At 37.9% G+C, this 23513-nt stretch overlaps 1 protein-coding gene across 1 annotated transcript in view; it reads right to left on the reverse strand.

The window, feature by feature from the left end:
* RB195_021739 (uncharacterized protein) overlaps window positions 1–23513 on the reverse strand; it is a gene marked incomplete at both ends in the record, with an annotated part of 37766 nt that overhangs the window by 9894 nt on the left and 4359 nt on the right. The window contains 9 exons of the mRNA XM_064208624.1: window positions 2737–3054; window positions 3149–3243; window positions 5266–5389; window positions 6283–6444; window positions 7161–7301; window positions 7376–7426; window positions 7975–8180; window positions 12420–12648; window positions 20740–20793. Coding sequence (XP_064064505.1) covers window positions 2737–3054; window positions 3149–3243; window positions 5266–5389; window positions 6283–6444; window positions 7161–7301; window positions 7376–7426; window positions 7975–8180; window positions 12420–12648; window positions 20740–20793 — 1380 coding nt within the window. The remainder of the gene's footprint in view (window positions 1–2736; window positions 3055–3148; window positions 3244–5265; window positions 5390–6282; window positions 6445–7160; window positions 7302–7375; window positions 7427–7974; window positions 8181–12419; window positions 12649–20739; window positions 20794–23513) is intronic.

Consider the following 23513-nt stretch of genomic DNA (forward strand, 5'->3'; position numbering starts at 1 on the left):
ACTTGGAAAAGCATTGATTTGCTTGAACCTAAACTTTTTTTTAGCAGAGCAAACAATTCTGAAAAATTATTTTAATTATCATGTACCGCACCTAACCGCCGCAATACGAGATCTCAGCAAATTCTGAAGAATTACGACCTACTATTTCCTGATCTTGAATAGAAAATATCGATGGAGCACTTTCGAAGCAAATCGTACAATCTGTATAACCTTCTTCAGCATCACTGGTGTTTTCTGATCTGATCGCCAGCAGTTCGCCATTTATAGCAAAACGTATGTAGACATGTGACGCGAAGTATAGAAGCGTTCAATTGATCCAGGAAAAGCGAACTTATCTCCATTTCCCAGCTCTCTCCCTTCTATCTCGTTTCAAAACAAAAGCGTTTCATGAAAGTTCCCGTTAGTTAGTATTTGTGCTGACTGTATCCAGCAGCATCTTATTAAAATGCTGTATCAGGGATCACGATTACGAGGAAACATCGCTATCTTCATAAATAAATAAGTAAATAGAACTTCTTTCCGTTCTATTAGGATCCGTACTCCTTCAGAAGTAATTAATCTTCTTTGCAACATCTCCTCCGATAGGTGAAGAACGACAAAGTAAACCAGACAATAGTTGAGACTGGATTTGTGGAGGAAACAAAAAAAAATTTAAAAAACAAGTAAAGAATATTGCACAATACCCATAAACCAATTTGTTCCAACACTGTAACATAAAAGCGATGAGTTAGCAAAGAAGAAACTCTTTCACTCAACCATATATGCGTATTTCTAGCATATGAATAGGAGAGCTTCGACAGCAAAGTTATGTTTTCTTTTAATAGCACTCTTGGATTGGAATCTCTCAGAATTTGAATGACTACTCGAATCACAATCGATTATGGTGATGTGCGCCTGACTGACCGCGTCTCGTCTGTCGCAACGCATGCACTTCTGCACTACACACTTCCACTTTTGTCTGACACGCAAAAATTAAGGGCAGCATTCTACAAAATTGACCACGTTGGGTTTCCTAGCGGTATACTATGAATATGAGTACTGGTGCTCAATTCCTCTTAGTCGTCCTGAAAAAAGGCGTGGGAACCGCATTATTTCCTACGAGATAGGTGAGAATGCGCCTGCCTTTACTTGTTCGCTTCCCTTAGCAGCTTCCTCATCGGTTTTACTTGAAGAGGCTGCCGAGGAGACCTCACTGATTGTCGATCACTCGCTTGAGGATGAAGTGTGTGCAGAATGATGACCCTCTAATCCACCTCGTAGGGACAACGTTTCCCACGCCGAGACGATTAGGGATAGTAGAACAGTGCCACGCTCATATCCGTAAACTACACCCCAACTCTACATTAAAGGCATCACCCCATGATGCAGATTTCAGGTGGAGTATTCGTAAACGGGATGGGAGACTATGGAGAGGGGGGTGACTCCATCCATTTCTTCCTAATTGCCGTAAAAAAACGGCCCTGAAGCTGCGACGCCGCACAAGGCTGGCGCGCTCCAGTCGAACTCCTTGTAGAAAATAGTGCGCCAGAACGGCTGAAGCCGTATCTTCCGGGCCGTTTTCTACGGCAATTACGAAGAAATGGACGGAATCACCCTCCTCTACATAGTCTCCCATCCCGTATACGAATACTCCACCTGAAATCTGCACCACCTCAGATTCGTGGAATGATTCCTTTAATTAATGGTTACCAATTACTGGTTCTGGAAAGGAATCACATTTTCCAAAACAAAGCTTCCAGTCTTGATGAATTCACGGTTCGTAGCGCACTGGCGAATCCAGGTTCAGACTCTTCCCAACTTCTAGGTAGACACTCGTTGTTGCAGTGTCAAATATATTTGTGGTGGATTTTGATGGCAGCTGATATTACTGTGCAGCCAAGCGTTAAGTACACATTAAAACACTGCACCCAGAATCAGAAGACATCTACTGGAAGCGTTTGGATAACGGTCAAATTTCCAAAAATGAACGAAAGGAAGAATGCATCTTCGAGACCAACAAGCTGGTCTTGTATCACGACTTTTGCAGGTTTTGATCTACGGCAGGTGTCAGATGCAGGATGATGGGTGCTCTACCCTCAACTGCTAGAGAAGTACGCTAGCACCACGGTCATGCGACAATTAAGGAACGTAAACGGTTTTGTAATTTTCTTGCACAGTTCTTAGCCAATGTACTTTCTTGCTGAACAGTAACTTCGTTGTGATGAGGTGTTTAGGAGGATCACATATTTCTCACTTTCCTGGATTTGAAGAATTCGATTATGCGAGAACTTCAGCCAAAATAAACTATAGTTAACTATTTTGGTTCTATGCTCCATTTAATATTAAAAGAAAGAGATCGCTATCCCAGGATCGAAGCAAAGTCGAGCTTTTGTATTTTTAAGGTAACAACCACTACGATAACACTTTGTGAACATCTGTTGTAGCTTAATTATATCAAAATACCAATATATAGTACCATAATTATAATAAGTAGGAAAAACTGTTCAGTTTTGACGAGCGTTGCAAAATCTTCGGTGAAAATTTCGTCACTACACAGACGATAACAAATCAGAAATAATAAGACCACAGAACATAACCATGCATAAGCGTAATTTGAAGAAAAAACGACCACACAATAACGAAACACTGACAGACAGCTGAAGAAGAGGAAAGGAAGGTTAGAGCAGCAGCAGATACTAGTAGAAGGGTAGTGAGTAGTCGGTGAGCGCTTTGTCACATGTGAAGGGCGATGCCTACCTCGGCGGGCATCGAAAATTGCTTCCCGGCGGTGGCGAACATATGCCTTCGTTTCGAGCCGACCGAACCGACGGGTCGTTGTGCAGACGTGGATGAAGACTGCATTGTCATATCATTCTCTTCAGAAGAGTATGAACGACGTGGCTCGTCGGCTGCTCGTGAACTGCTCGTACGATGCACCGACTGATGATGAAAACGCGGCGCTACCGGCGAGTCGGCGTCAGTGCTGGAACGAGCAGCCGGCTCGCGACGAAGTTTGCGTGAGAACCGATCGAACCCGTGCCACAACAAAGAACGAAGTTTCTCCTTGTCAGTAAACTGGAAAACACATGCATTGCAAGAGGGGCCATGACCATACGAGACAAAACCACCAGCAACATCAACTGAACACCGCAAACCCCAAAAAACCGACCTTTTTCCGCTCCGAACACAACGTGGACAAGCTTGTAGACGGCTGTCGCTCACTCTCGCTTGTCGCGCGTGTCCCGTGACCTTCCGGCAAATCTTCTGCAAACGAACGAATACTGTTCACAACTAAGGGGCTGCAACGAAGTAATAATTACAAATCTTCCAGAATGTTTCGGAACAAAATTGGCAGAGTGGTCAAAATCACAGTTTATCCATGTGCTCAGCGTTAACTGCCAGTGGAATCATCTACGATACGAAAACTTCACGTGATCAAATGAAAGCAGTTACCAAATCGTTAAATTGCAGACTGAAAATGAGAATCGCCCACAACTCGCCGAAATGAAGCGATTTGCGTCAATGTGCGGCCAATTTTTAAATCCTGAGACATTTTCACAGTTCACATTTAAAAGACGGTTGACTCAAGGTTCGTTACCCGTCACTTATTTAAAAATCGCCTCCGAGTTCCTCTATCAGTGCTAAAAAAAGCAGTTATAAAGCTATAAACATGGTATACATTTCTCCTAAAATTCTATTGATTACTCTTTTCAGATAAACCGTGGTATTAGCAAAAACGAAACTTGATTTTTTGTTAAACTTCATCGTTCGTAGTTTCCGGGTACATTAAATAACCTTGGTCGCAGGTTTCGCTTTTATATTATGATGAAAGTAAATTGAATTAACGAGTTATTCAAAAGTTTTTACGGCGAATTATTAAGAGCAATTTAAGAGAAAAAAGCCAACTAAAATTATAAAGGCGAGAATAAATCATATCTCCGTTCCCGACCGTACTCGTGAATCTTCACAACTTCATTTAAAAAGTGGTTTACAAATAAATACCGAACGTCTTAGGAGGGATTTTTTCGCGATCGCACAATTATTATATACTGTTATAAGAATGATACAAAAAAACTAAATATGAATAGTTAAAGGCATCACAACACGAATCTGGGGTGAGTATTCTTATAAGGGATAGTAGATTATGGAGAGGAGGGTGATTCCGTCCATTTCTTCCCAATTTCCGTAAAAAACGGCCCGGAAGATGCGGCGCCGCACAAGGTTGGCGCGCTCCAGTCGAACTCTCTGTAGAAAATAGTGCGCCAGAACGCCTGAAGTCGTATCTTCCGGGCGGTTTTTTACGGCAATTAGGGAGAAATGGACGGAATCACCCTTCTCTCCTTAATCTACTATCCCTTGTAACAATACTCCACCTGAGATCTGTACCACCTCAGATTCGTGGAATGATGCCTTCAAATCGCGCACTTTCGATTGTACTTACATAAAATTTGCTAGATTGAAAATTTTTGCTTGATTCTTTTCACGCTCCTTTTTTTCTTGGATATATTTGTCAATTCATTCTGAAAATAGTAAGAAGCGCAAAGCAATGTATCTTGAAAGATAATACGTTAGATAATACTTTTTTTAAATGTAGCTTTTTCTGAGAGCAACTATAGTCTGCTCAAAAATTCGCGACCTCCGTGCTGCGTTCCTTTGTCGAGTGTCTGCATTAGACAAACAGTGGCACATTCCTCTACTTCATCAGCTACGATGAAAGGAGGTGATAGAAACAGTTTCAGAGTTCGTTCTGCTGTCATAGAGCATGCATAATCACGAGAAGAAAAGGTTCAAAACCGTCTTTTTATGTATTTCGTCATACCGTACTATAAATACGCACATTTTGTCGCGTTCATCTTAGTCAAAAATTCTCATTATAAACGTGAACATCTAGAAAGGTCCCATCATATAAAAGATCAACTGTGCTCATAAATGAACTCGAATGATCTTTGGGAACCTTTCTGTGGAAATTAGACATCTGGTCAAGGCTAAGCTTGATGACCGCCTGCACATTTCTACACATACCGTATCCACTATTCCAATTAAATGGTATATTCTTAACAAAGAAATTTTCCAGAGTTGCCAGAAAAGTTTCGGACGTTTTCAATTCTTATTCATCAACTTTCTAAAGAATTCGCCTAAAAATTCTACTATAAGTCCCCTGATTACCAAGAAAAGTTATTTTGACAGTTTTGAGGAGAACTATATCTTTATAATCTTATTATGCTAGCTGGAAGTAGGAATGTAGGACGAAACAAAAGAAAAAAAGAAGATAAAAAAACGAAATACCTCCTATATCAAGTCTATGCTGCCGTTCATCCTCCTCAGCTAATTCTTCGTCGGAGAATTCCGGCTGTACACCACCCGCACGTAAAAACCGAGGCCAACAGTCATATTTGAGCAAATGAAATATCTGAAAATATCCTTCTTGAACCCCGTAATCATTTTTCGCGGTTATATTCTCAAGGAAACGCATATTTTTCGATATCGCAACATCAAATGAAAGCATCACCACAAATTTTAATGCAAAAATAGTATCCATGCCGTCAGAGTTCACCGATTTTCAGAGGCTTTACGTAATTTTAAGTTCTTTTTTCTTGTAACAATTAATAAAACGGAAAATAGATTTTATGTGACTGCATAACAACAATTTCTCCAACAACACCACACATTTACCCATACAAAAGGCCGGAAAGACTTAAAAAGACCCTAATGATTACAGGAATTGAGTCAAAGCCTAATTTTTTTAGGTGCCCACTTCTACACTTGAGCTGCATCCAAGGAAGCAATCACGATTTAATAATCTAAAAGTTATCTATTCAGTATTTCTTTACGACGTAAATAGTTCTCTTCTTGAGAAGAGAAAAATTCTTGAGAGTCGCATTTCTAACTCCTTATCCACAAAAATAGGTAGAACAACTATGGATCTATCGAATCCAGTCACTTGTGACTGGAGTAATTGTTCATTTCACACACGAAAGATCTCTCAGAAATTTACAAAGGTTATGCAAAAATGGCTTAAGCATGAAAAAAATCGGACCAAAAAAAAAAAACCAACGGATTCTCGTGCTATGTAGGCCAAATTTTCGCTCAAATACTTACTACAGCACCTCCGTTTTCCCACATATTGAATCAAAATTATTTAATCTGCTACATCGAAAAAAATATACAGAATGTTGCTCAGAAATCCGCCTTAAGATCCCTAGAAATGGTCGCCTTCATTTTTTTATAACAGATCGATGAAAATTATTAGTTGTTTGGCTAAACTGCGTAAATATAGAAGAACATTAAAAAAAAGACTTCTACCTGATACTGAGCTAAGTCAAATGTGTTCCGAGGATATTTGCCTGCTTGCATAGTTTCTCGAATCCGTTTACTTGTAGAGTTATCCACATTTACAGGTTCCGTACTATTAGCAGCAAAATGTCTCTCATAGATGTGTCGAGCAAAACTGGCACGTTCTGAAGCCTATAACGCAATCATATTAAATTTATAAACATTAAAATCTCCTTTAAAAAATAGAAAAAAAGCATGGTAAGTCATCCAGCAGCGTCTGGAGCTGGCATCATAAGGCGTGAACATTTACACCGTATTTGCTAAGTTTTTACTCATTAGAAAATTTTCTGCCTTCTGCGCCTAACATAAGACAAACATTTGCTGAGAAAAAACCTTCTATAACATTCTAATAATGGTAGTTGCTGATATTTTCCCATCTTAGTTTTTGTTTTTTGACATAATATCAAAAATGAACGCTATTATAATTATTTAATTTGTTTCTTCACTTAAAAAGTTAATTTTTTCTCTTCCTTTTCAGGTAGAACCGGCCATCGCTGCAGTTAGAACAGAAGACTGATTATGATTTAAGTACCGTATCTAAGTTCTAAGAAATAATTTCAAAAAGATAAGAAAAGAATAGAAATACGTCTACAGAAACTATCTAAGTCATTCAAAACAGTTCGGGATTGACGATTGATTCAAGTGAAATTATTATGTTTCATCGTTCTTCTTCATATAATCAAGAAAGAACATCTGTTTAAAATCCGTCCATGCGTCAGGGTGACTTTAGTGACAATTAGTGACATAGGGCACGAACAATAATAATTTTAAAATGATACAATAATGACTTTTCTTGAATTAATTTTGACATTCAACCTGATTTTCATCATAATTCTGCTAAAACTCACTTTGCTTTCATCGTTAAATTGCATATCCCGAAACCGTTCCACTGCTACGTAGAAGTTTAGGTTTTCAGCGCAAAATTGTTGTTCAAGAAATAATTGAAAAGGTTGCCGAAGCTTTGGATCACGTAAAACCCGTTTGAAAATCTGAAAAAAAGTGCAAATGAATTCGGATTAAAAAGTGATAGCAAAAAAAAACCGGGAAGCTTTTTTTCACTTACTTTCATATCCCGACTAGCGTTAGTTTCAGGAAGAATGAGGCCATCACTGAGCTGAAACACAAATACTTACATTGAAGGAGAAATTCTAATTTCAATCTCTATGAAAAATGTTGAAAAATTGTTCTGAAAAGAGTTCAAACTGAAATAGTACAGACTCAGTCGCCACCAAATGCGTTCTACCCCGCTGACGCGCGACGCGGCTGCAACGGTGGTGCCCTGTGATGACTGACTGAGCTGGCGATCGATGACGCGATTTCTGATAGGCCTCGGACTACCAGCCTGCTAGCAGAGTTTGCAAACGCGTTTTTGCGGTTTTCCACAATTTGGTGATTAATGGTTACGCTTTTTCGGTACGGCTTTGACGGCTTGTACAATCGATAGTCACCAAATTGGTAGGGCCGCTCTCATAGCTGCGAACTCTGCTCGCAGGCTTAGTAGCCAGTCTCGCAAGCACGCGTCGTGTCAGGCTGGCTGAAGGCCTTTGACTGCGACTGCACTACTCTGACAGACATAAAAACGTTTTTTGGATCGTTCGTAATAACAATAGCTGTATTCAATAATAGAAATCAATAGATGAAAATAATATGAATAGGACGAACCGCTCCAAAGTCCGGCACACATTCGCTAGAACCGGCGGCACTACCGGCTGGCGGCCGCTGCTCGGAGCCGGCCGCCAACTGGTCGCCGCCTTCCGAAGATGTCAACAACGTCGACAGTGTCTCCTCGTCACGGCAAGTACGGCTCTTCCGACGCACCGAGCCACCGCCAACCGCTCCAGCCAATTCCTTGTCCGCACCGTTGGTGACTGAACAGTAAAATCATGAACTAACTATTTTAATTGAACTAATTAATTTTAATTTTATTGAGCTATTTTTAATTTAAAAACACGCAAAAACAGATAGCCTTTATTGTTCGAACCTTTAAACTCATGAGTACGAAAGTCTATGATCATCGTATAAGGTTTAGAATGTGTTGCGATTTTGAAAATTCCAGAAAATCTCAAAAAAAAAAAAAAAAACTAAGCACTCCTTGTGTAGAATAAGAAGAAGCAACTTAAGAAGCTAATGTGGACTTATTGTCAAAAATTTTGCCCTAAGCAGGTCAAAATGGCAAGTGGAGGAGAAAATTTCAAAGAACAAAAACATGGATACTTAGGAGAAACGTTTCTGAAAACAATAAAGAAAGTGGAATTATCTTGACAAAAACCATCTTTCAACAAGGATAATTCCAGAAAACTTATTATTTGCTGTTTAATTCACTTGGTATTGTCCCTTGTCATCACGAACCTATCCTTCTTGGATCTGTGCGTCCATTAACAAAAACGATAAAAACGATCGACGTTTTCCAGAACAAAAAAAAAACCTACGAACCTCTTGAATGAGACAGAAAGCAGCGGACAAGGTAGCTAGCGATAGCTGATGTGAAACATCAAACATTCAATTCAACTATAACTACCGAGCAAAAAAAAATTGAGCACTGTATTATTCCAGAGCGTTAAAGAAATTGAAGAATACAGAAAAAATTGGATGTAAATGTTGTATTATTCAACATTTGACTTTATCCATCTACTACGGATGCACATTTCAGCGCAGGCGTAACCCAACTCACAGTAATTCGCCAATGATTTTCTCGTGGAATTCATTCTCAAAAAGAAAAGAAAAAAGATATAAGGAACCGCAGACGACGTCAGGTTACCAAAATCCCATCACAAGTTAAGTTTAAGATCACATTTTTAAGGACAAAAACAGCAGCTCCCTACCTTCACGTTTGAATTTTCGAAGGTAAAGCTACAAATTCTGATTCTCAAAAAAACTGAAGACTGTCCTTTAGAATTGGATGAGATTAAGATAACACTTTTAACTTTTTTAGTGCTCAGGCATGAAATCATCCGAATCTCTTTTTTTTTTCTACATACCAATTCTTAAATGGAAGAATGTTTAAGTGGGTTGACGTCACACTTTAGGTGATCATTTTTTCCTATTTATTTGTATACCAAAAAAAAAAACAGAAAGTATCAATAAGTAGAAGAAAGTACAGCAAAGAACGACATTGGTCGTGTTTTCTGGATTATTTAAAGTCAGGATTTGTGCTTAGGAAAATTAGAGGAGTGCATTCGTTGCCAACATAATTGAAGGGAAATTATTAATTATAATAATAGCGAAGCAAATCATTACAAATAATTTTTTATTTTCAATTATTTCTCATAAACCAGATATTCCAGAAACATCAACTTATATTAATAAGCCTCCTGAAAACGAACAATGTTATTGTGCGTCATAGCAATGGAAGACGATAAAACGTATCTTCAAACAATTTTGCTTGAATTTTGATGTATAGTTGTCTGGTTTTTATTCAGCTTTAGAAATGTATTTCTAGTAAATAGTAATATTTAATTATATAATGACATACTTACATCACAGGCAGCTTATACCAGAAGAACAAAACCGCTCTTTACGCAGATAGAACTGATTTGATTTGCTGGAACCCCTTCTCGCGTTCAAAAAAGAATATCGTCTTAATTAGGGAAAATTGTCGTCTAGCTTTAAAAAAAATGGAATTCCTAAAAGGAATGTCGTAAAGTAGTAATAATGCTAAAATGATTTCATGCAATGAAAGAAATCATAAAACAGCAAACAAATTTCCCGAAATGTTTTTCTTTTTGAGTGTTTAGCACAATGTTTACATTGTTATGCAATAATAGGAGTCACGTCACTTTCACTTTCACCGTTGTATTCACATTAAATAGTAGACAAGTAGATTAAAAAGAATTAAAACATTACTCAGCTGCACAAATCATTTTGAATATATGTAAGTACTTTCGGATTTTCAAATACAAATACAAACGGTATTAATAGCATTGATTGAAAATATTCATGTAAATAATCCTGGTTCAATATTAAATTTCTTAGTCACCAGTTATGAAGGTGATCGTATGTATAAGTGTAATTGAAAGTTGTTTTCAAAAAGAACTAATACTCAAATCTGGCAAAAAGTTTTCCGATCGCGAAACAGCTCAAAATTCTTCAAAAAATAAAAATAAATTTAGAGTACTATATCATCCATTTTTAGCACTTCAAACAAAAAAATGAAACAAAATTCTCTTTGTGGTAGAAATATATCAATGTAAATTAATATTTCACAGCAATTTGATAAGGATTTGTCGCGATTAGTATCCAGAGAAAAAAAAAAAGTGATGGAGGAGAGATGAGCTGAAGTAAAAATTAAAAGAATAAATCAAAAACCCATATCATATTCCGTAAGATCACGATTATCCCGAGTACTCTTTCATACAAATTTATTGAGAACATCTTTGAGTTTTTCGCATATAAAAAAATCTTCAGTCCTAAAGAATTACAAGTCAACGAAATGATCCAGAATGAAAAATTTGAAAGAGTATGCATTTACGTACGAAAATTATGATACGAACCTTAGTTCATCCTGACGATACCTTGCAGTAACGAGAATTTTGGTTGTTTTACAGAATTTAGAACAAATAGCACAGTGAAAACGATTAATTCACCCAATTTCTACTAAGAACACTATGTTTTACAACAATCACAATTTTGCGTTGATCATTGAACTCTCCAATTTTGCAAGGATATTGAACATCCCGGGACGTTTGTTATATCCACGGCCTAAAATAGCCAGACAAACACGTTCGTTGACATAAGTGCCCGGTTTCGTGACGTTATCAGAGAGCATTAGAAAACACGCGAACATAAGCATGCATAGTTGCTGCGCTGCAAACGAGCCCATGGCTCAATAACATCACCTCCTATGGCCACCTCCTGAATTTTCTTCCACGAGATAATGTTCGGAATTATAGCAAAAATACAACAAAAATCACTCAAAGTCATTCGCCAGTTTTCGTCAGTTCTCCGGAATATTCCCAAATAAGAACCGTGGATAATACGTAGTAGTGGAAACATTGTGAGTTTTAGCAACAACGAAAACGGAAAATTGAAAATTCGATTAAAATCCCATTCAAAAATTTGCGAACTACATACTACGTTACATAGCATTTCTAACTTTCTGATTTCTGATCTACAGTAGACTCTTGCGCGGTGGGACCGCCGCCTATCCATGCTGAATAAAAGCCAATAGCTGTGTTACAATGATAAACGTTCATTGATGACTAGAACTGAGTAAAAATCGCATCGTTTCTACCTCCTAACAGTTTACACAATCCTTGCGCCATGAAGGAAAAAATTTTGATCATACAGTGCACAAGGACGAAATTTTTACACATACACCGCAACTTTCGGAGTTTTCTCGAAACACATGTCTATAAGGATGAAATAAAAGGATCTTTATTCAAATATTTATTTTTAGCACCATTACTTTTATCTAAGATTTTGGAATTGATCCAAAAAATCTCGGAAATTCAAACTATATTATCAAATTGCCGGTTGTTTTCAGGATTTACTCTCTAGCAACTTAAGCTATGAATACTGAATTAATTATTTCTATGGATTGGAAGCTGAAAAATTTTAGAATGTAACATCTTCGCGGTAAAATGAACATTTTGTGGAACTAACAAGCTTGCCTTCAGTTTTAGAACAAAAATTTCAAATGTTCATCTGCTTACTTAGAAGTAACACTCTGTAACAATATGTAAGATGGCATTAATTAATAAAGTAATGAGCTGAAAAACGATTTGTAGCCATCTATTAATTCGTCAAAAACATACTAACCGAAAATAAAACATATTGTTCGCAATAACAAGAGAGACAATGTTCACAAATTTTGTAAGGGTTAAAGTCTTCGGATAAATAAAAAAAATCCTCTTATTTGTTATTACTGAGGTGAGGTGAAAACTTAACTTGAGGCAGGTTAATCTGAAAATGGATAGTCTAGAAAGAGAGAAAACGATCCAACATTAATTTTTAACTTCTATCCTTGTTTATATGGATTTTGCTTACGAAAATCTTAGCAGTAGCGCAAATCTCTCAAATGATAGAAATGATCGCTACAATCCTATGATTATAAAAAATTACATCTATAGATAAAAACATTCATTTTTCAGAAGTAAAAAAAGTGTTACCGTTGGATAGCCGGAGCGGAAGGCTAAGCTGCGGTCGGAGAGCGTTTCGCGGTCCTTGTTTGAGTGATGTACAGCGGCGATGCCTGATGCCGACGTCGACTTCCGTCGGTTGTGACGACGAACTTGGCGTACTACACTCACACCGACAATCGCTTCTACACTGGTGATCGATTGTGAATTTTGTTTGGCTACGATCAATTAAAATCGAATCGCTGCCCTTTATTGCCTTCTGAAAAAAAAAACGAATTTTTTGACTACACATCAACGATTACTGTATTCTTAAACAAAATTCACGTATATAAATTCAAAGAACAACTTTGGAAGATGTAGAGATGATGCCAAGGAGTAAAAAAAAAAGTTCGAGACGATGAGCGCAATGCATCTTCGATTGAAAGAGGGCAGAGAGAGAAAGGAAAGTGTGTCAAACAATGCTATGGGACACGTCGCAGCCGCCCGATGCGTCGCGTTCACCTTGTTGAATAGACATGGCGCCTACTGTAGCGGAACTCATGGAACTAACAAGTTCAGACTTCATATTATATAAGTAAACAAAATGATGATATATGTATGTTCTTAGAACGGAGATTTTCATCAATAAGTGACAGATTCCATAATTCTAACAAAGAATTAAAGCACGATTTGATTTTCAGATATTGATCAATAGGTTCTGTAGAAATAAAGGAAGAGCAAGCAAACCTACAATACTACAAAGTAAAAATGGTGAAAAGAGAGAACAGGGAAGGAAGGGGAAGATAAAGAAAGAGTTGAGAAATAGCACTTGAACGTATCTATCCTTTATAGTTGTCGTGAATTAAATTAAATTTCTATATAGTCATCAAAATTACATGTGATATCGCATAATTATGCAAAAAACGCCTAATAATCCCACGTCATATTTAATGCTTCTCAATCTATTCTAATGTGAAATTTCAAAATCAGCAAATTAATTCTTTAGACCTTGCTCTCTAAATGCGAACTTAATATGTCCATTTCATATTTTAAAAAAGTGAAAATTTTTCCAACAAAATGTGCAAAAAAAAATCTAGCGTTTCCTTCTCGATACGTTATTGGATCGTTACACTTATTGAGAATCTACTCAAGGCAAACAATACTATACTGCGGTTCAACCGAGTGAGCGTAAAAGTTCCAGATAAGGAGGATCGCTTCAAAATTTTAGCGTTCGCTGTGAATAAACCCGTTCCAAAAGTTATATCGCTATTACAAAAACATTATAAGAACAATAATAACAATCTATGTTTCAATGGGACACACATGGGACATAGTAAGGGGTTAGAGTATAATTTATACCTATCACCAAAAATGAATATAGTTACGTGGTTCGAATTCAGAAAGTTAGAATGTAAAATAATAGGAAAGAAACAATAAATGGGAAATGTGAGGACTAAACATCTCAGAGAAGAAAAAAATGATTTGGATCAATATTGTGGAGAAAAATTCAATCCATTCATCTATCAAGATTATAGCCTCTAAATCCATGTAGGTGCACAGCGAGGAGAAAAACTTTATTTGTCTTGTTATATATATATATATATATATATATATATATATAGTTTTTATAGATTTTCGACGTGAAGGATTTTTCATTTCTGTATTCCTGTTTTGCAAAAAAAAAAATCCCATTGAGGAACAATTAGCGAGAAGTGAATTTTTTGTACAAAGAGATTTTGCATAAAACATGTTACATTTCAAAAAGTTCAATTTTGAGAAAATCCCGCAGGGAAAATGCGACTTTCCGAGGAATGGAAAAGATATGCTGACGCAGAAGCGAAAGAAGCACATGACACAGCAGTATAAAATGAATGCACGAAATATTCTCGTAAATCAAATCTAAAGAAAAGCAAGAATTTCAATTCTTCTTCTTTTTTATTCGTCTGTTACGACTTAGGTAAGGAATACATTGAAAAATAGGAAACAAATGTAAATGAACGCAAAACAAAAAAAAATAATTTAAAAGAAGAAAACACGAAAAATAACCGCCCAATATGCAATATTTTCGAAGAAAAATTATAGCATGTATGGGTATCTTCTAATTATGACAGCCAAAAAATCGCAAACAAAATTAGAGATGAAATTTCAGAGAATAAACAGAAGCCAAAAAACATCCCAACTAATTCCGGAATCATTAGAATCTATACGTTTTTTTTTCGCTTGGAGAAAAGTATACATACACACATACACAGAGACTAAATAATCGTCGTCGACACGATACGTTAATTTATGCTGGATTAGCATATCCGAACAAAAAAAAAGCCGCACACATACATACACCAGCCATATGTTTGGAAGTATCGAAAGGGATTTTCCCGTTTTATGCAGCATAATATTTTTAGGGTATTCCATCAGGAATAGAATACGTGTTTGATGTGAATCTCTATAATAAAAAAAAAAACGTTGTTTGCAGAAATTCCCCATCTCATCGCAGCGTTGTGCACGACATAAAGGCACTTTGCTAAGGATTTGCAGCGCACCTGAACGGCAAACCCATTGACATAAAAGGATGACGTAATCCGAGAGCGCATAACACATAAAAATATTTCTTACATCATTCCCACGAATCCATCCGCATCAATAGTTAACGTATAGAAAATGTTAAAATAAACACTTTGTGCAGGATTCGAATCTAACAAATGCGGCAGCAAGACGGACACGTTCTATCGATTGTGAATATTGATTAAGAGTGAGTAGAAAATTGAATTTTCGACTTTTTTTTCTTCTGAATACATAACGATGGATAACGAGTTAGTGTTTGATGTAGTTTGTCTAAACAGAAGTTCACAAGTTTCGAGAAAATTCTAATCCTCACAAAATCCACACAAAGTTCTCGTGAACGATGTTGGAGGTAAGAATTTGTGAGGTAGATGAATAGCTGTGAAAGTCATTGTTTCGAGAATCATTTCCAGAATGATACGGACAATATGTAACTGTATGGAATTTCTATAGGATATATTAGTAATTTCAGTGATTTGAGTAAATATATGATGACGTGAGTCACATTTATGTTGCATACGGGTAGCGGTTCTCGTCCTAACCAGGCTAATCAAACGAATTTCACCGCGATGCGCGTTGAAAGCAGCATCAGCATCAGCATGAGGCGAAAATATCCACCACTAAACAACGATACCTAATATTTAAAAGAAAAATTAACCTTTAAACTACAAAAATGTTCCGGAAAAATCCATATTTTAATCATTATGAATAGTTTATATTGTCCTTATATTACTACCGTTTCTACCGCTATTAAGATCAATCCCTCTTCAACAACAATATCCTATAAATAACAGATAACATCCCAGGATTTCATTCTGAATACTGTATTGTGCACAAGTTTTGAACATTTACAAAATGTTGAAATATAACTGAACACAATAACTTGTTGTTAATAATAACAACGTGATTGATGAGTAAAACTTTTTCATCTCTGAAATTATGGCTCTATGAGAAGAGTAAAAATTTTGTAGAATAATATCCTTATGTAGATCGAGATCAAATACTGTAAGAATGTTTGAATTCGAATCAGAACAGCCACCACATCAAAAAGGAACATTCAGTTGTTGGGCGCGTCTTTAAAGGATACAAAGCAGAACGACAGGGATTAACTACGTCCTCGAACATTGACGTTGGAATTCCAAGCATTCACAGCACGGACCACATTTCTTTACGAATTTTTCAACAAACAATTAGAAAATCAATGCGTAGTTTTAGTAAGTGAAGAGATGTGGGTGCTCGGACTAATAGATGCAAATCAGTACAGCCTAGCAAGCATGGCATGGGAAAATCACGCTATTGGCTTGAGTGAAGCTAGTCAATGAAGAAACTAGGATTTCTTCCAGAAACAGAAAAACAAAGGAAACGGTACGAAGAGCTACGATCTAATTGCACAGTACATGAAAAAATACGAATATATGTTCTTAGAGGGATACCGGGTTTTTTTTTTCGTGGGCGATATATGTCTTTGTAATATTGCCTTAGGGCATAGAAAGGTGTGAACTGATCTCGTAACAGGAGAAGTAAAAGATTTGCGGAAGAACCAACAGGAGATATAGAAAAATTGTTCAGATAAGACAAGATGGATAAGAGAGGTGAGATATGGATGGGATCTGCCATCCGGGGGAAAAAAAGGTTAATCAAGTGAATAACCGGGTGGATAGCGTACCAATCCTGGCCGTCGAAGTGGAGAGCGGGCGGAGAAGAGCGAGGGCGAGCAATAGAGCGGCGGGGGCTCAACCTCCGACAGCCAATTAACCACGGCGGTGGGCAAGGCAGTGTGGGCAACGGCTCTAGCAACGCCATTCGAAAATGATAGACGCGCGACATCGACCACCGACGTCGTCGTCAGCAAAACAACCGAGCTGCTGCACGTCTTCAGCCGACGTCAGCTCTCACTCGCCGACAACCGCTCGCCTCCCGCTCGCCTTCGTCGTCCTCGTCCTCGTCCGTTTCGTTGACGCAGAAGCGGGCAACCGCCATTGCTGCTAGCATCGCCGACACAGTGACGTCGACCTATACAGTTGCACATCTCCCCCCCCCCCCCCCCCCGTAAATCCGTCGTCGGATTACGATGTTAATGATCGTCGTCGCGGCAAAACATCGACACAGCCACGTTTTGAACTGAATAATGGCGCCACAAAATATCCAGGAGAAACACGAGGAAAATTCACCTGTAACAAATCCGACTCCTCATCATACATAGGATAGTACTGCGTCAACGACGACGAATGTACTACCCAATCCAATAAAGTTTCTCAAATAGCACCTTCGTAAAGGCCATCTAGGTAATGTATTATTCAGAATAGTACGGCCTTTACGAGAAACCGCCTGCCTCGCGGAGAGATCAGACACGGAAACTCACAGGCTGCAGTGCCGGAAAAGGCGTTCCGGGCTTGAGAGGGATCGATGTGAGAGCCGCTGCGCGCCCGCTCGCCGCATGTAGCTATCGACCACCCACGTCGTTTATAATTAATCCCTTATTTGTTCATTTATGAGTCCATGGACAGAACTGCTCTGGATTCGAATAAAAAAAAAAGACGTAAATCTACTAGAACAGAGAGGTGGGCGGCAGCAGCGGCGGCGGTGAGCCAACGGGTTACGATGCGCTAGAACTGAGTCGTGGAAACGTCATAAGAGAGTTGAGTTCGAATATTCTTATGAGCATAGAAAACGATCCAGAAAATGTGTGTGTGTGTTGGAATAGGATGAATATGAGTAATGAGCTTATCCGTGTAGCGAACAACCGTGTTGCAATCAATTCTGGTGAGAGGATGTGAGAGTGATGGCAGATGACTATTTGCTTAACTAGCTCGTCGCACTAGTCCCTCGCTACTTCGAAACACGCTAATAAGCAAATATCTCAACGCGGCGAAAACTGACATCGCATATGATGTGAGCAGGAAAACCCGGTGAGCACACACACGCAATATCACATATGGCTACATTTTTTTCCATTCTCTTCAAAAATTTCTCCTCGACGATGCCACAGTTGATGGCACGCGATAAAACGACGTTGAACTTTGTGGTGTGCAAGAAAAAAAAAAGACGTCGGCGGCATATTTTTCGAAAACTCAACGATTTCAGGGAATTCGCGCCCTCGCATAACTTAGTTTATCGAGAACTTCAGGGAAAAAAAGCGACGAAACTTCATCATCAGATTCAGCACGAATTTTCCTCGGAAGTTTCAAATTCACTGGAAACGTTTATCGATTTCGCAGAATAATGATAACATAAAAGTAACGTGCTCCCAGTAAATTCCCATCGCAATTAAGAATTCCTTTTATTTTCTGGGTATAGAATAAATCCACAAAGAAACAAGACCAGAAAATTCCCAGTGATATCTTCCCTCACCTGAGGCTTTCTGTCAAAAATTCTTCCAATTATTCGTTTGAGATAACGTTACGTGTGAATACAGGTGAGCCCAAAGAGCACTGATCAAATTAATAGCCAAAATTTATTTTAAGAAATATTTTTTGTTTTGTTTAAAAAAAAATTAAGATTTGCAGTTCAAAAAGTCGAGCTTTTTAATATTTGTTTTTGTTATTTGAAATCTATACTGAATTCTCGACGCTGGTCATTTTTTTTTCCACTTAAAGGAAATATGATAAGGTTATGGTCCTAGAAATTGAACAAAATAATACCACTAAACCTTCAGATTGGTAAAAGACTGCTTAAATGATTATTTGACTCAATTTTTCCATGCTTATGGCTAATTTCTCACTCATGTATATATTCCTTATATGTAATTTAAATGCGCACATTTTCTGAGAAAAAAAAAACTCCTACAAAACATTAAATGTATTCAACGAATGTTGTTGTGACAAAAAAAAAGATGCAAACAAAGCAGACACATCACTTTTTTTTTGGTTTATGATAATAATTGCGAAATTCCTACCGCAATAACTGCTATCAAATGCGTTGCCAGAAATGAAAAGACTAACGAAGAAACAAAAAAAAAAGAAATAAAAAGAAAAAGGAATTCTTTGAATAGTCAAACGCACGTCTTTTGAAAGCGTTCATTAGTTAACAGAATTTGTTTATATAACCCGATAAAACTCTATTCAATCGAATTCCAGATGTTTCTATCAGCTACGGGGGTTATCTGTAGTGAAAGAAGAAACAATACCGAAATACTATGTTCATTTCAAAAGTCGAAAAGCTTTCTATGTGACCTCTCAGTTTCTTTCTTTTTTTTGATGATTTAATTAATTGAAATGACACGACAACCAAATAATTAAAATGACATAGCTTTATAGAATCTATAAATATGAAACATTTATAAAATTATTATGAACCGACATGGTTGTTCGAAGTATCACGTCAGATAATTATTTAAGCAATTTTGCTTTGAATTCGAATTAAGGCTGTAATAATAGGACTTTTTAATTGACATTTCTATCCATTTTTTTTCTTGTTACGTGCTTTCTGCAGACACATAATTATCACACTACTGGAAAATGAGGACTTATTCCTCAGAAAAATCGAATCTATAAATCCATAAGCCTGCAGCCAGTGGAAGCCGAATCCAATTTAGCACATTTCACAACAAAAAAGCGGTTTTCTTGGAAACGAACACTTTTCAAAGAAAAAAAGGATCCACTCATGTTTCTTATACCAAAATCTCTTCAATTCAAAATATTTAAAAAAAATTAAAATAATCACTATGAATAATACTATTGTCAACAACCAGCGGAAATCAGTTTTCATTATATTAAGGGATTGTAAGATAATGTTGTTCCCTCGTCGAATTGAGGCGAAGTACTTTTTTTTCTCATATTTTCATATTCAATTGATGCCGAAATCACTCATTATCAGCGACGGACTTTCTCTTATCGCACGAGTAAGTAATTAATTCCAGAACTTTAGGGTGAAAATTATTTTCCCATTAAAAAAATGAACTATCACACATAAGAACGACATTGCTTCTCGGCTAACCTAATATTTCTTATATCGCCCTTGAAGAGGCTGTTTTGGCTGAATTTTTTCCAAAAGGCCGTAATACATGGTCTTAACAGGGAGAAAGGACTTGAGGAAATTTACCTTCGCATTATATACGAAGATATCGGTGCTGCACGAGAAATAAAAGAAAAGTACAGCGAAAAAAAATATTCGGAAGAAATTTCCCTCAGGATTGTGTTATGAACGCACTCTAAACCTCAATGTGAACGTTTCACCCCGTGTTTTCTGCAGTATTTAATAGCTAACAATTAAATATCCAGAAAAACTACTAAATAAGAAAGAAAACATACTATGAAAAAGATTAATTTCGTAAAAACCCCGAAACTCGATGTATAATTGTAATCGTTGACAGTGGGTGGCCTCAGCTTCCCAAACAGAGCAGAAATCGGTGTTGATAGCTTGAATAGATAGATGATCACTTATTGATCCGTTCCATTCGTTCGCCATCTTCTTTTATATGGAATTTTTCGTGGAAAAAGGGAACTTTTATACTGTGCAAATACTGCTCTGTTCCAATTTTTTTTTTTCAAAACCCTCATTATTCATTGGGCACCCTAAATACCGGCAGATCAAAAATGTACAAAAAAAAAGTGAGAGTGATGGGCAATCAAACAAAATTGCAGAAGATTGGATGAAGAGTCTTTTAATTAGGGTTCTCTTCATTATTTTTATTTGTTTATTCATGTAACATGTAACACATTAGGACGACTGTGTAGAAAAAAGCAACATTTTTCAAAGAAAGGTTAGAGAATTTCAGGATTAAATTATTGGATAACCCAGCCAGGAGTACAAATAAATTTGAAAATAGATGAACGAACAATATTTCAAAGTATGTAGCATATAGAAGACATACCTGTCCTTCTCCATCGATGCGGTTGACAGCTGAGTGTTTATGATCGAAGTCAACCTAAAATTTGCAAACAATAAAAATTTTTATGAGATATTTTACGAAAAAAGCAAAACATTGAATGTGAAAGTAAGAGAATGTGGAAAACGAGATTTCTCGAGCATACCGTACGTTTCGCTTGTGGACACATACGATACGGTGAACTGGACAAGTTGACGAATTGCATGCTATCGTCGGTTGAAACTTCAACAACGTCACCGACCGCGATTGTAATTCTTTTAGCCACAATTCGTGACGAATTCGCCACATGTTCATCATTTTCGAAACTTTCCACTTTCGTCAACTTTCGTTTTTCAAGTCGTGCCGCTGTCCTACGGCGGGAATCCCGAAGAATCACGGAACGTTCGAAACGACATCGACGAAAACGTATTTCTTTTGTAACATCATCTTTTGTATCACTTGTTACCGACATCTTAAATCAAACATAATAGTTTATGAAATTTTAAATAACTTAAAGGCAGTGTACCTCGAAATTGACGATGTTGGGAACTCTCCACGAGAGTTAGGTACGATTAAGAGTGTAGATCACGACTACGGTTGCGATCACGCTCAATTCACCCTGATTGTCCTGAAAAATGGCGTTGGAAATCGTCTTGTCGGTCGAATTTCCCTACAAGGCACCTAACAACGTGTCACGTATACGAGCGCAGTCATACACGTCACGCCCGCCGGCGAGCTGGAGAGACCGCATCAGCAGCCAATTGATTGATGTGCTCGCCCCTAGAGATGCGAAGCGTACGTCCGCATATGTGACGCGTTATAAGGTGCCTCGTAGGGAGATTCGATCTACAGTTTTGGACGCCAATTTTAGGACAATTTGGAGAGGAAATTGAGCATGATCACCCTCATACTCGTGATCTACATACGTAACCCTATTTTCTCGTAGAGAGACCCCATATATCGTCAATTTCTTGGCATGCAGCCTTTAACCGTAATTATAATATCACGGAGAATGCACGAAAATATAATCAATAAAGAGAGAAATCCTAATAGTTATATGGATTGAGATTGATTATATGGATTGATACGAGATCTATTGGGTAACAGGAGTAATTCAATGTAAAATATAGATTTTGTTTCAAGAGAACAAGATATTCGTAAGATTCCTGTCGTAGATATCCTGAATGACGACTTTTAAAAGCAGAAGCGGATGGTTGCGTAACGACGGTGGAGTGGATCTCTACGATAGTTTGCATAGATGACTCATTATGTTTCTCATCACATGAGGTGAATGTGATCGAGAACACGTTAGAAAAAAAAACCTTATTGAACTCGTTATCTAAAATTTCAATATCGATTTATGAGGGATCATTGTGTTTGCCTTAAAACTGTGAGGATAGACTGCTAACTTGGTAGAGCACTAAAAACGTCTCATTACGCCGGATGGGTGATTCTTCTAAGATTAATTTATTCAGGAAGAAAAATCTTCAGCATTATCTACGTGTTATTTTCTATTTTTCATCGTTCCACTACTGATACAACATAGACTACGCACAAAAGTTGCAAAAATATTGACATGAAATGCTAGAAATTTCGGCCCATTAATTTTTCCCGCAGGTGTCTCGCAGTTAGAGCTTGCAATACTTGTTTGGTCCATTAAAGGCATCACCCCACGGATCTGGGCTGGTGAGGGTTTCAGGTGGATTATGCCTTTACTGGATCGTAGATTATCGTAAGGAGGGTGATTCCGTCCATTTCTTCCCGATTGCCGTAAAAAACGGCCGGAAACATGCGGCGCGTGCGCAAGGCTGGAGCGCTCCAATCGAACTCGTTGTAGGAAATAGCGCCCCGGAACGCTCGAAGCCACATGATCCGGGCCATTTTTTACGGCGATTAGGAAGACATGAGCGGGATTCCACCCGTTTCTGCAATCTACGATCCCGTATAGTCTTTGACTACGGAAATCCATGTCACGTCAGATTCGAGGGGTGATGCCTTTAATACGATGTTGCACTGTGTAACTGCAGCGTTTTTCCTACCTTTTTAACAAAAATTATCCAAAATTTGGTCTTTGTAATCATAACATTGTTGTTCATTGCCTAGAACAACGTGCTATAAAATAATAACCAAAGTTTCAGTGATCATGATCAAAATCACTAGTCCTACACAAAACGAATAACCATTAAAGGCAGCATACCACGAGTCTGACGTGGTGAAGAGTGGTGAAGGAATTCGCGGGAAAAGTTTAAGATGAGATGGTGTATTGGGAGATCCGGGATGGTGCCGTTCCTCGTGACCCAACTGTTGTAAAAAAAACGGCGTGAGAACTGCTAATTAGTTAGTTCCTTAGTTAGCTCCTGCAAGATACGTTCGAACACTCCTCTGTGTACGCGTTCCAGTCCCCTCAGCAGCCGATTCATTGGTTCTTCTTGAGTAGATTGGTGAGGAGACCTCATCGATCTTCGACCGCTCGCACTTGGACGCGTCGCCTTGCAGCTGAAAACTGAAAAGGAGTCATCCACGCCGTTTTCTACGACTATAAAGGAGAGATGAGCGGAACCATCCCTGATCCCGCAATCTACAACCCCATCTTTAGCTTTTTCCGCAATTCCCCCACCACCTCAAATTCGTAGTATGAAATAATAGTCCGGTTAAAACCACCTGAAGCCTGGTGCAGTAGCGGCTGCGCTTGACGCGGCGCGATGGAGTTGCTATCTGGGTGGGACCACTGCCGGCTCCACTAGCACTCCGTAGAGACGAGTGCAGCTAGTAAGGGTCCC

The sequence above is a fragment of the Necator americanus genome, chromosome X (assembly GCF_031761385.1).
Source record: "Necator americanus strain Aroian chromosome X, whole genome shotgun sequence".
NCBI lineage: Eukaryota > Metazoa > Nematoda > Chromadorea > Rhabditida > Ancylostomatidae > Necator > Necator americanus.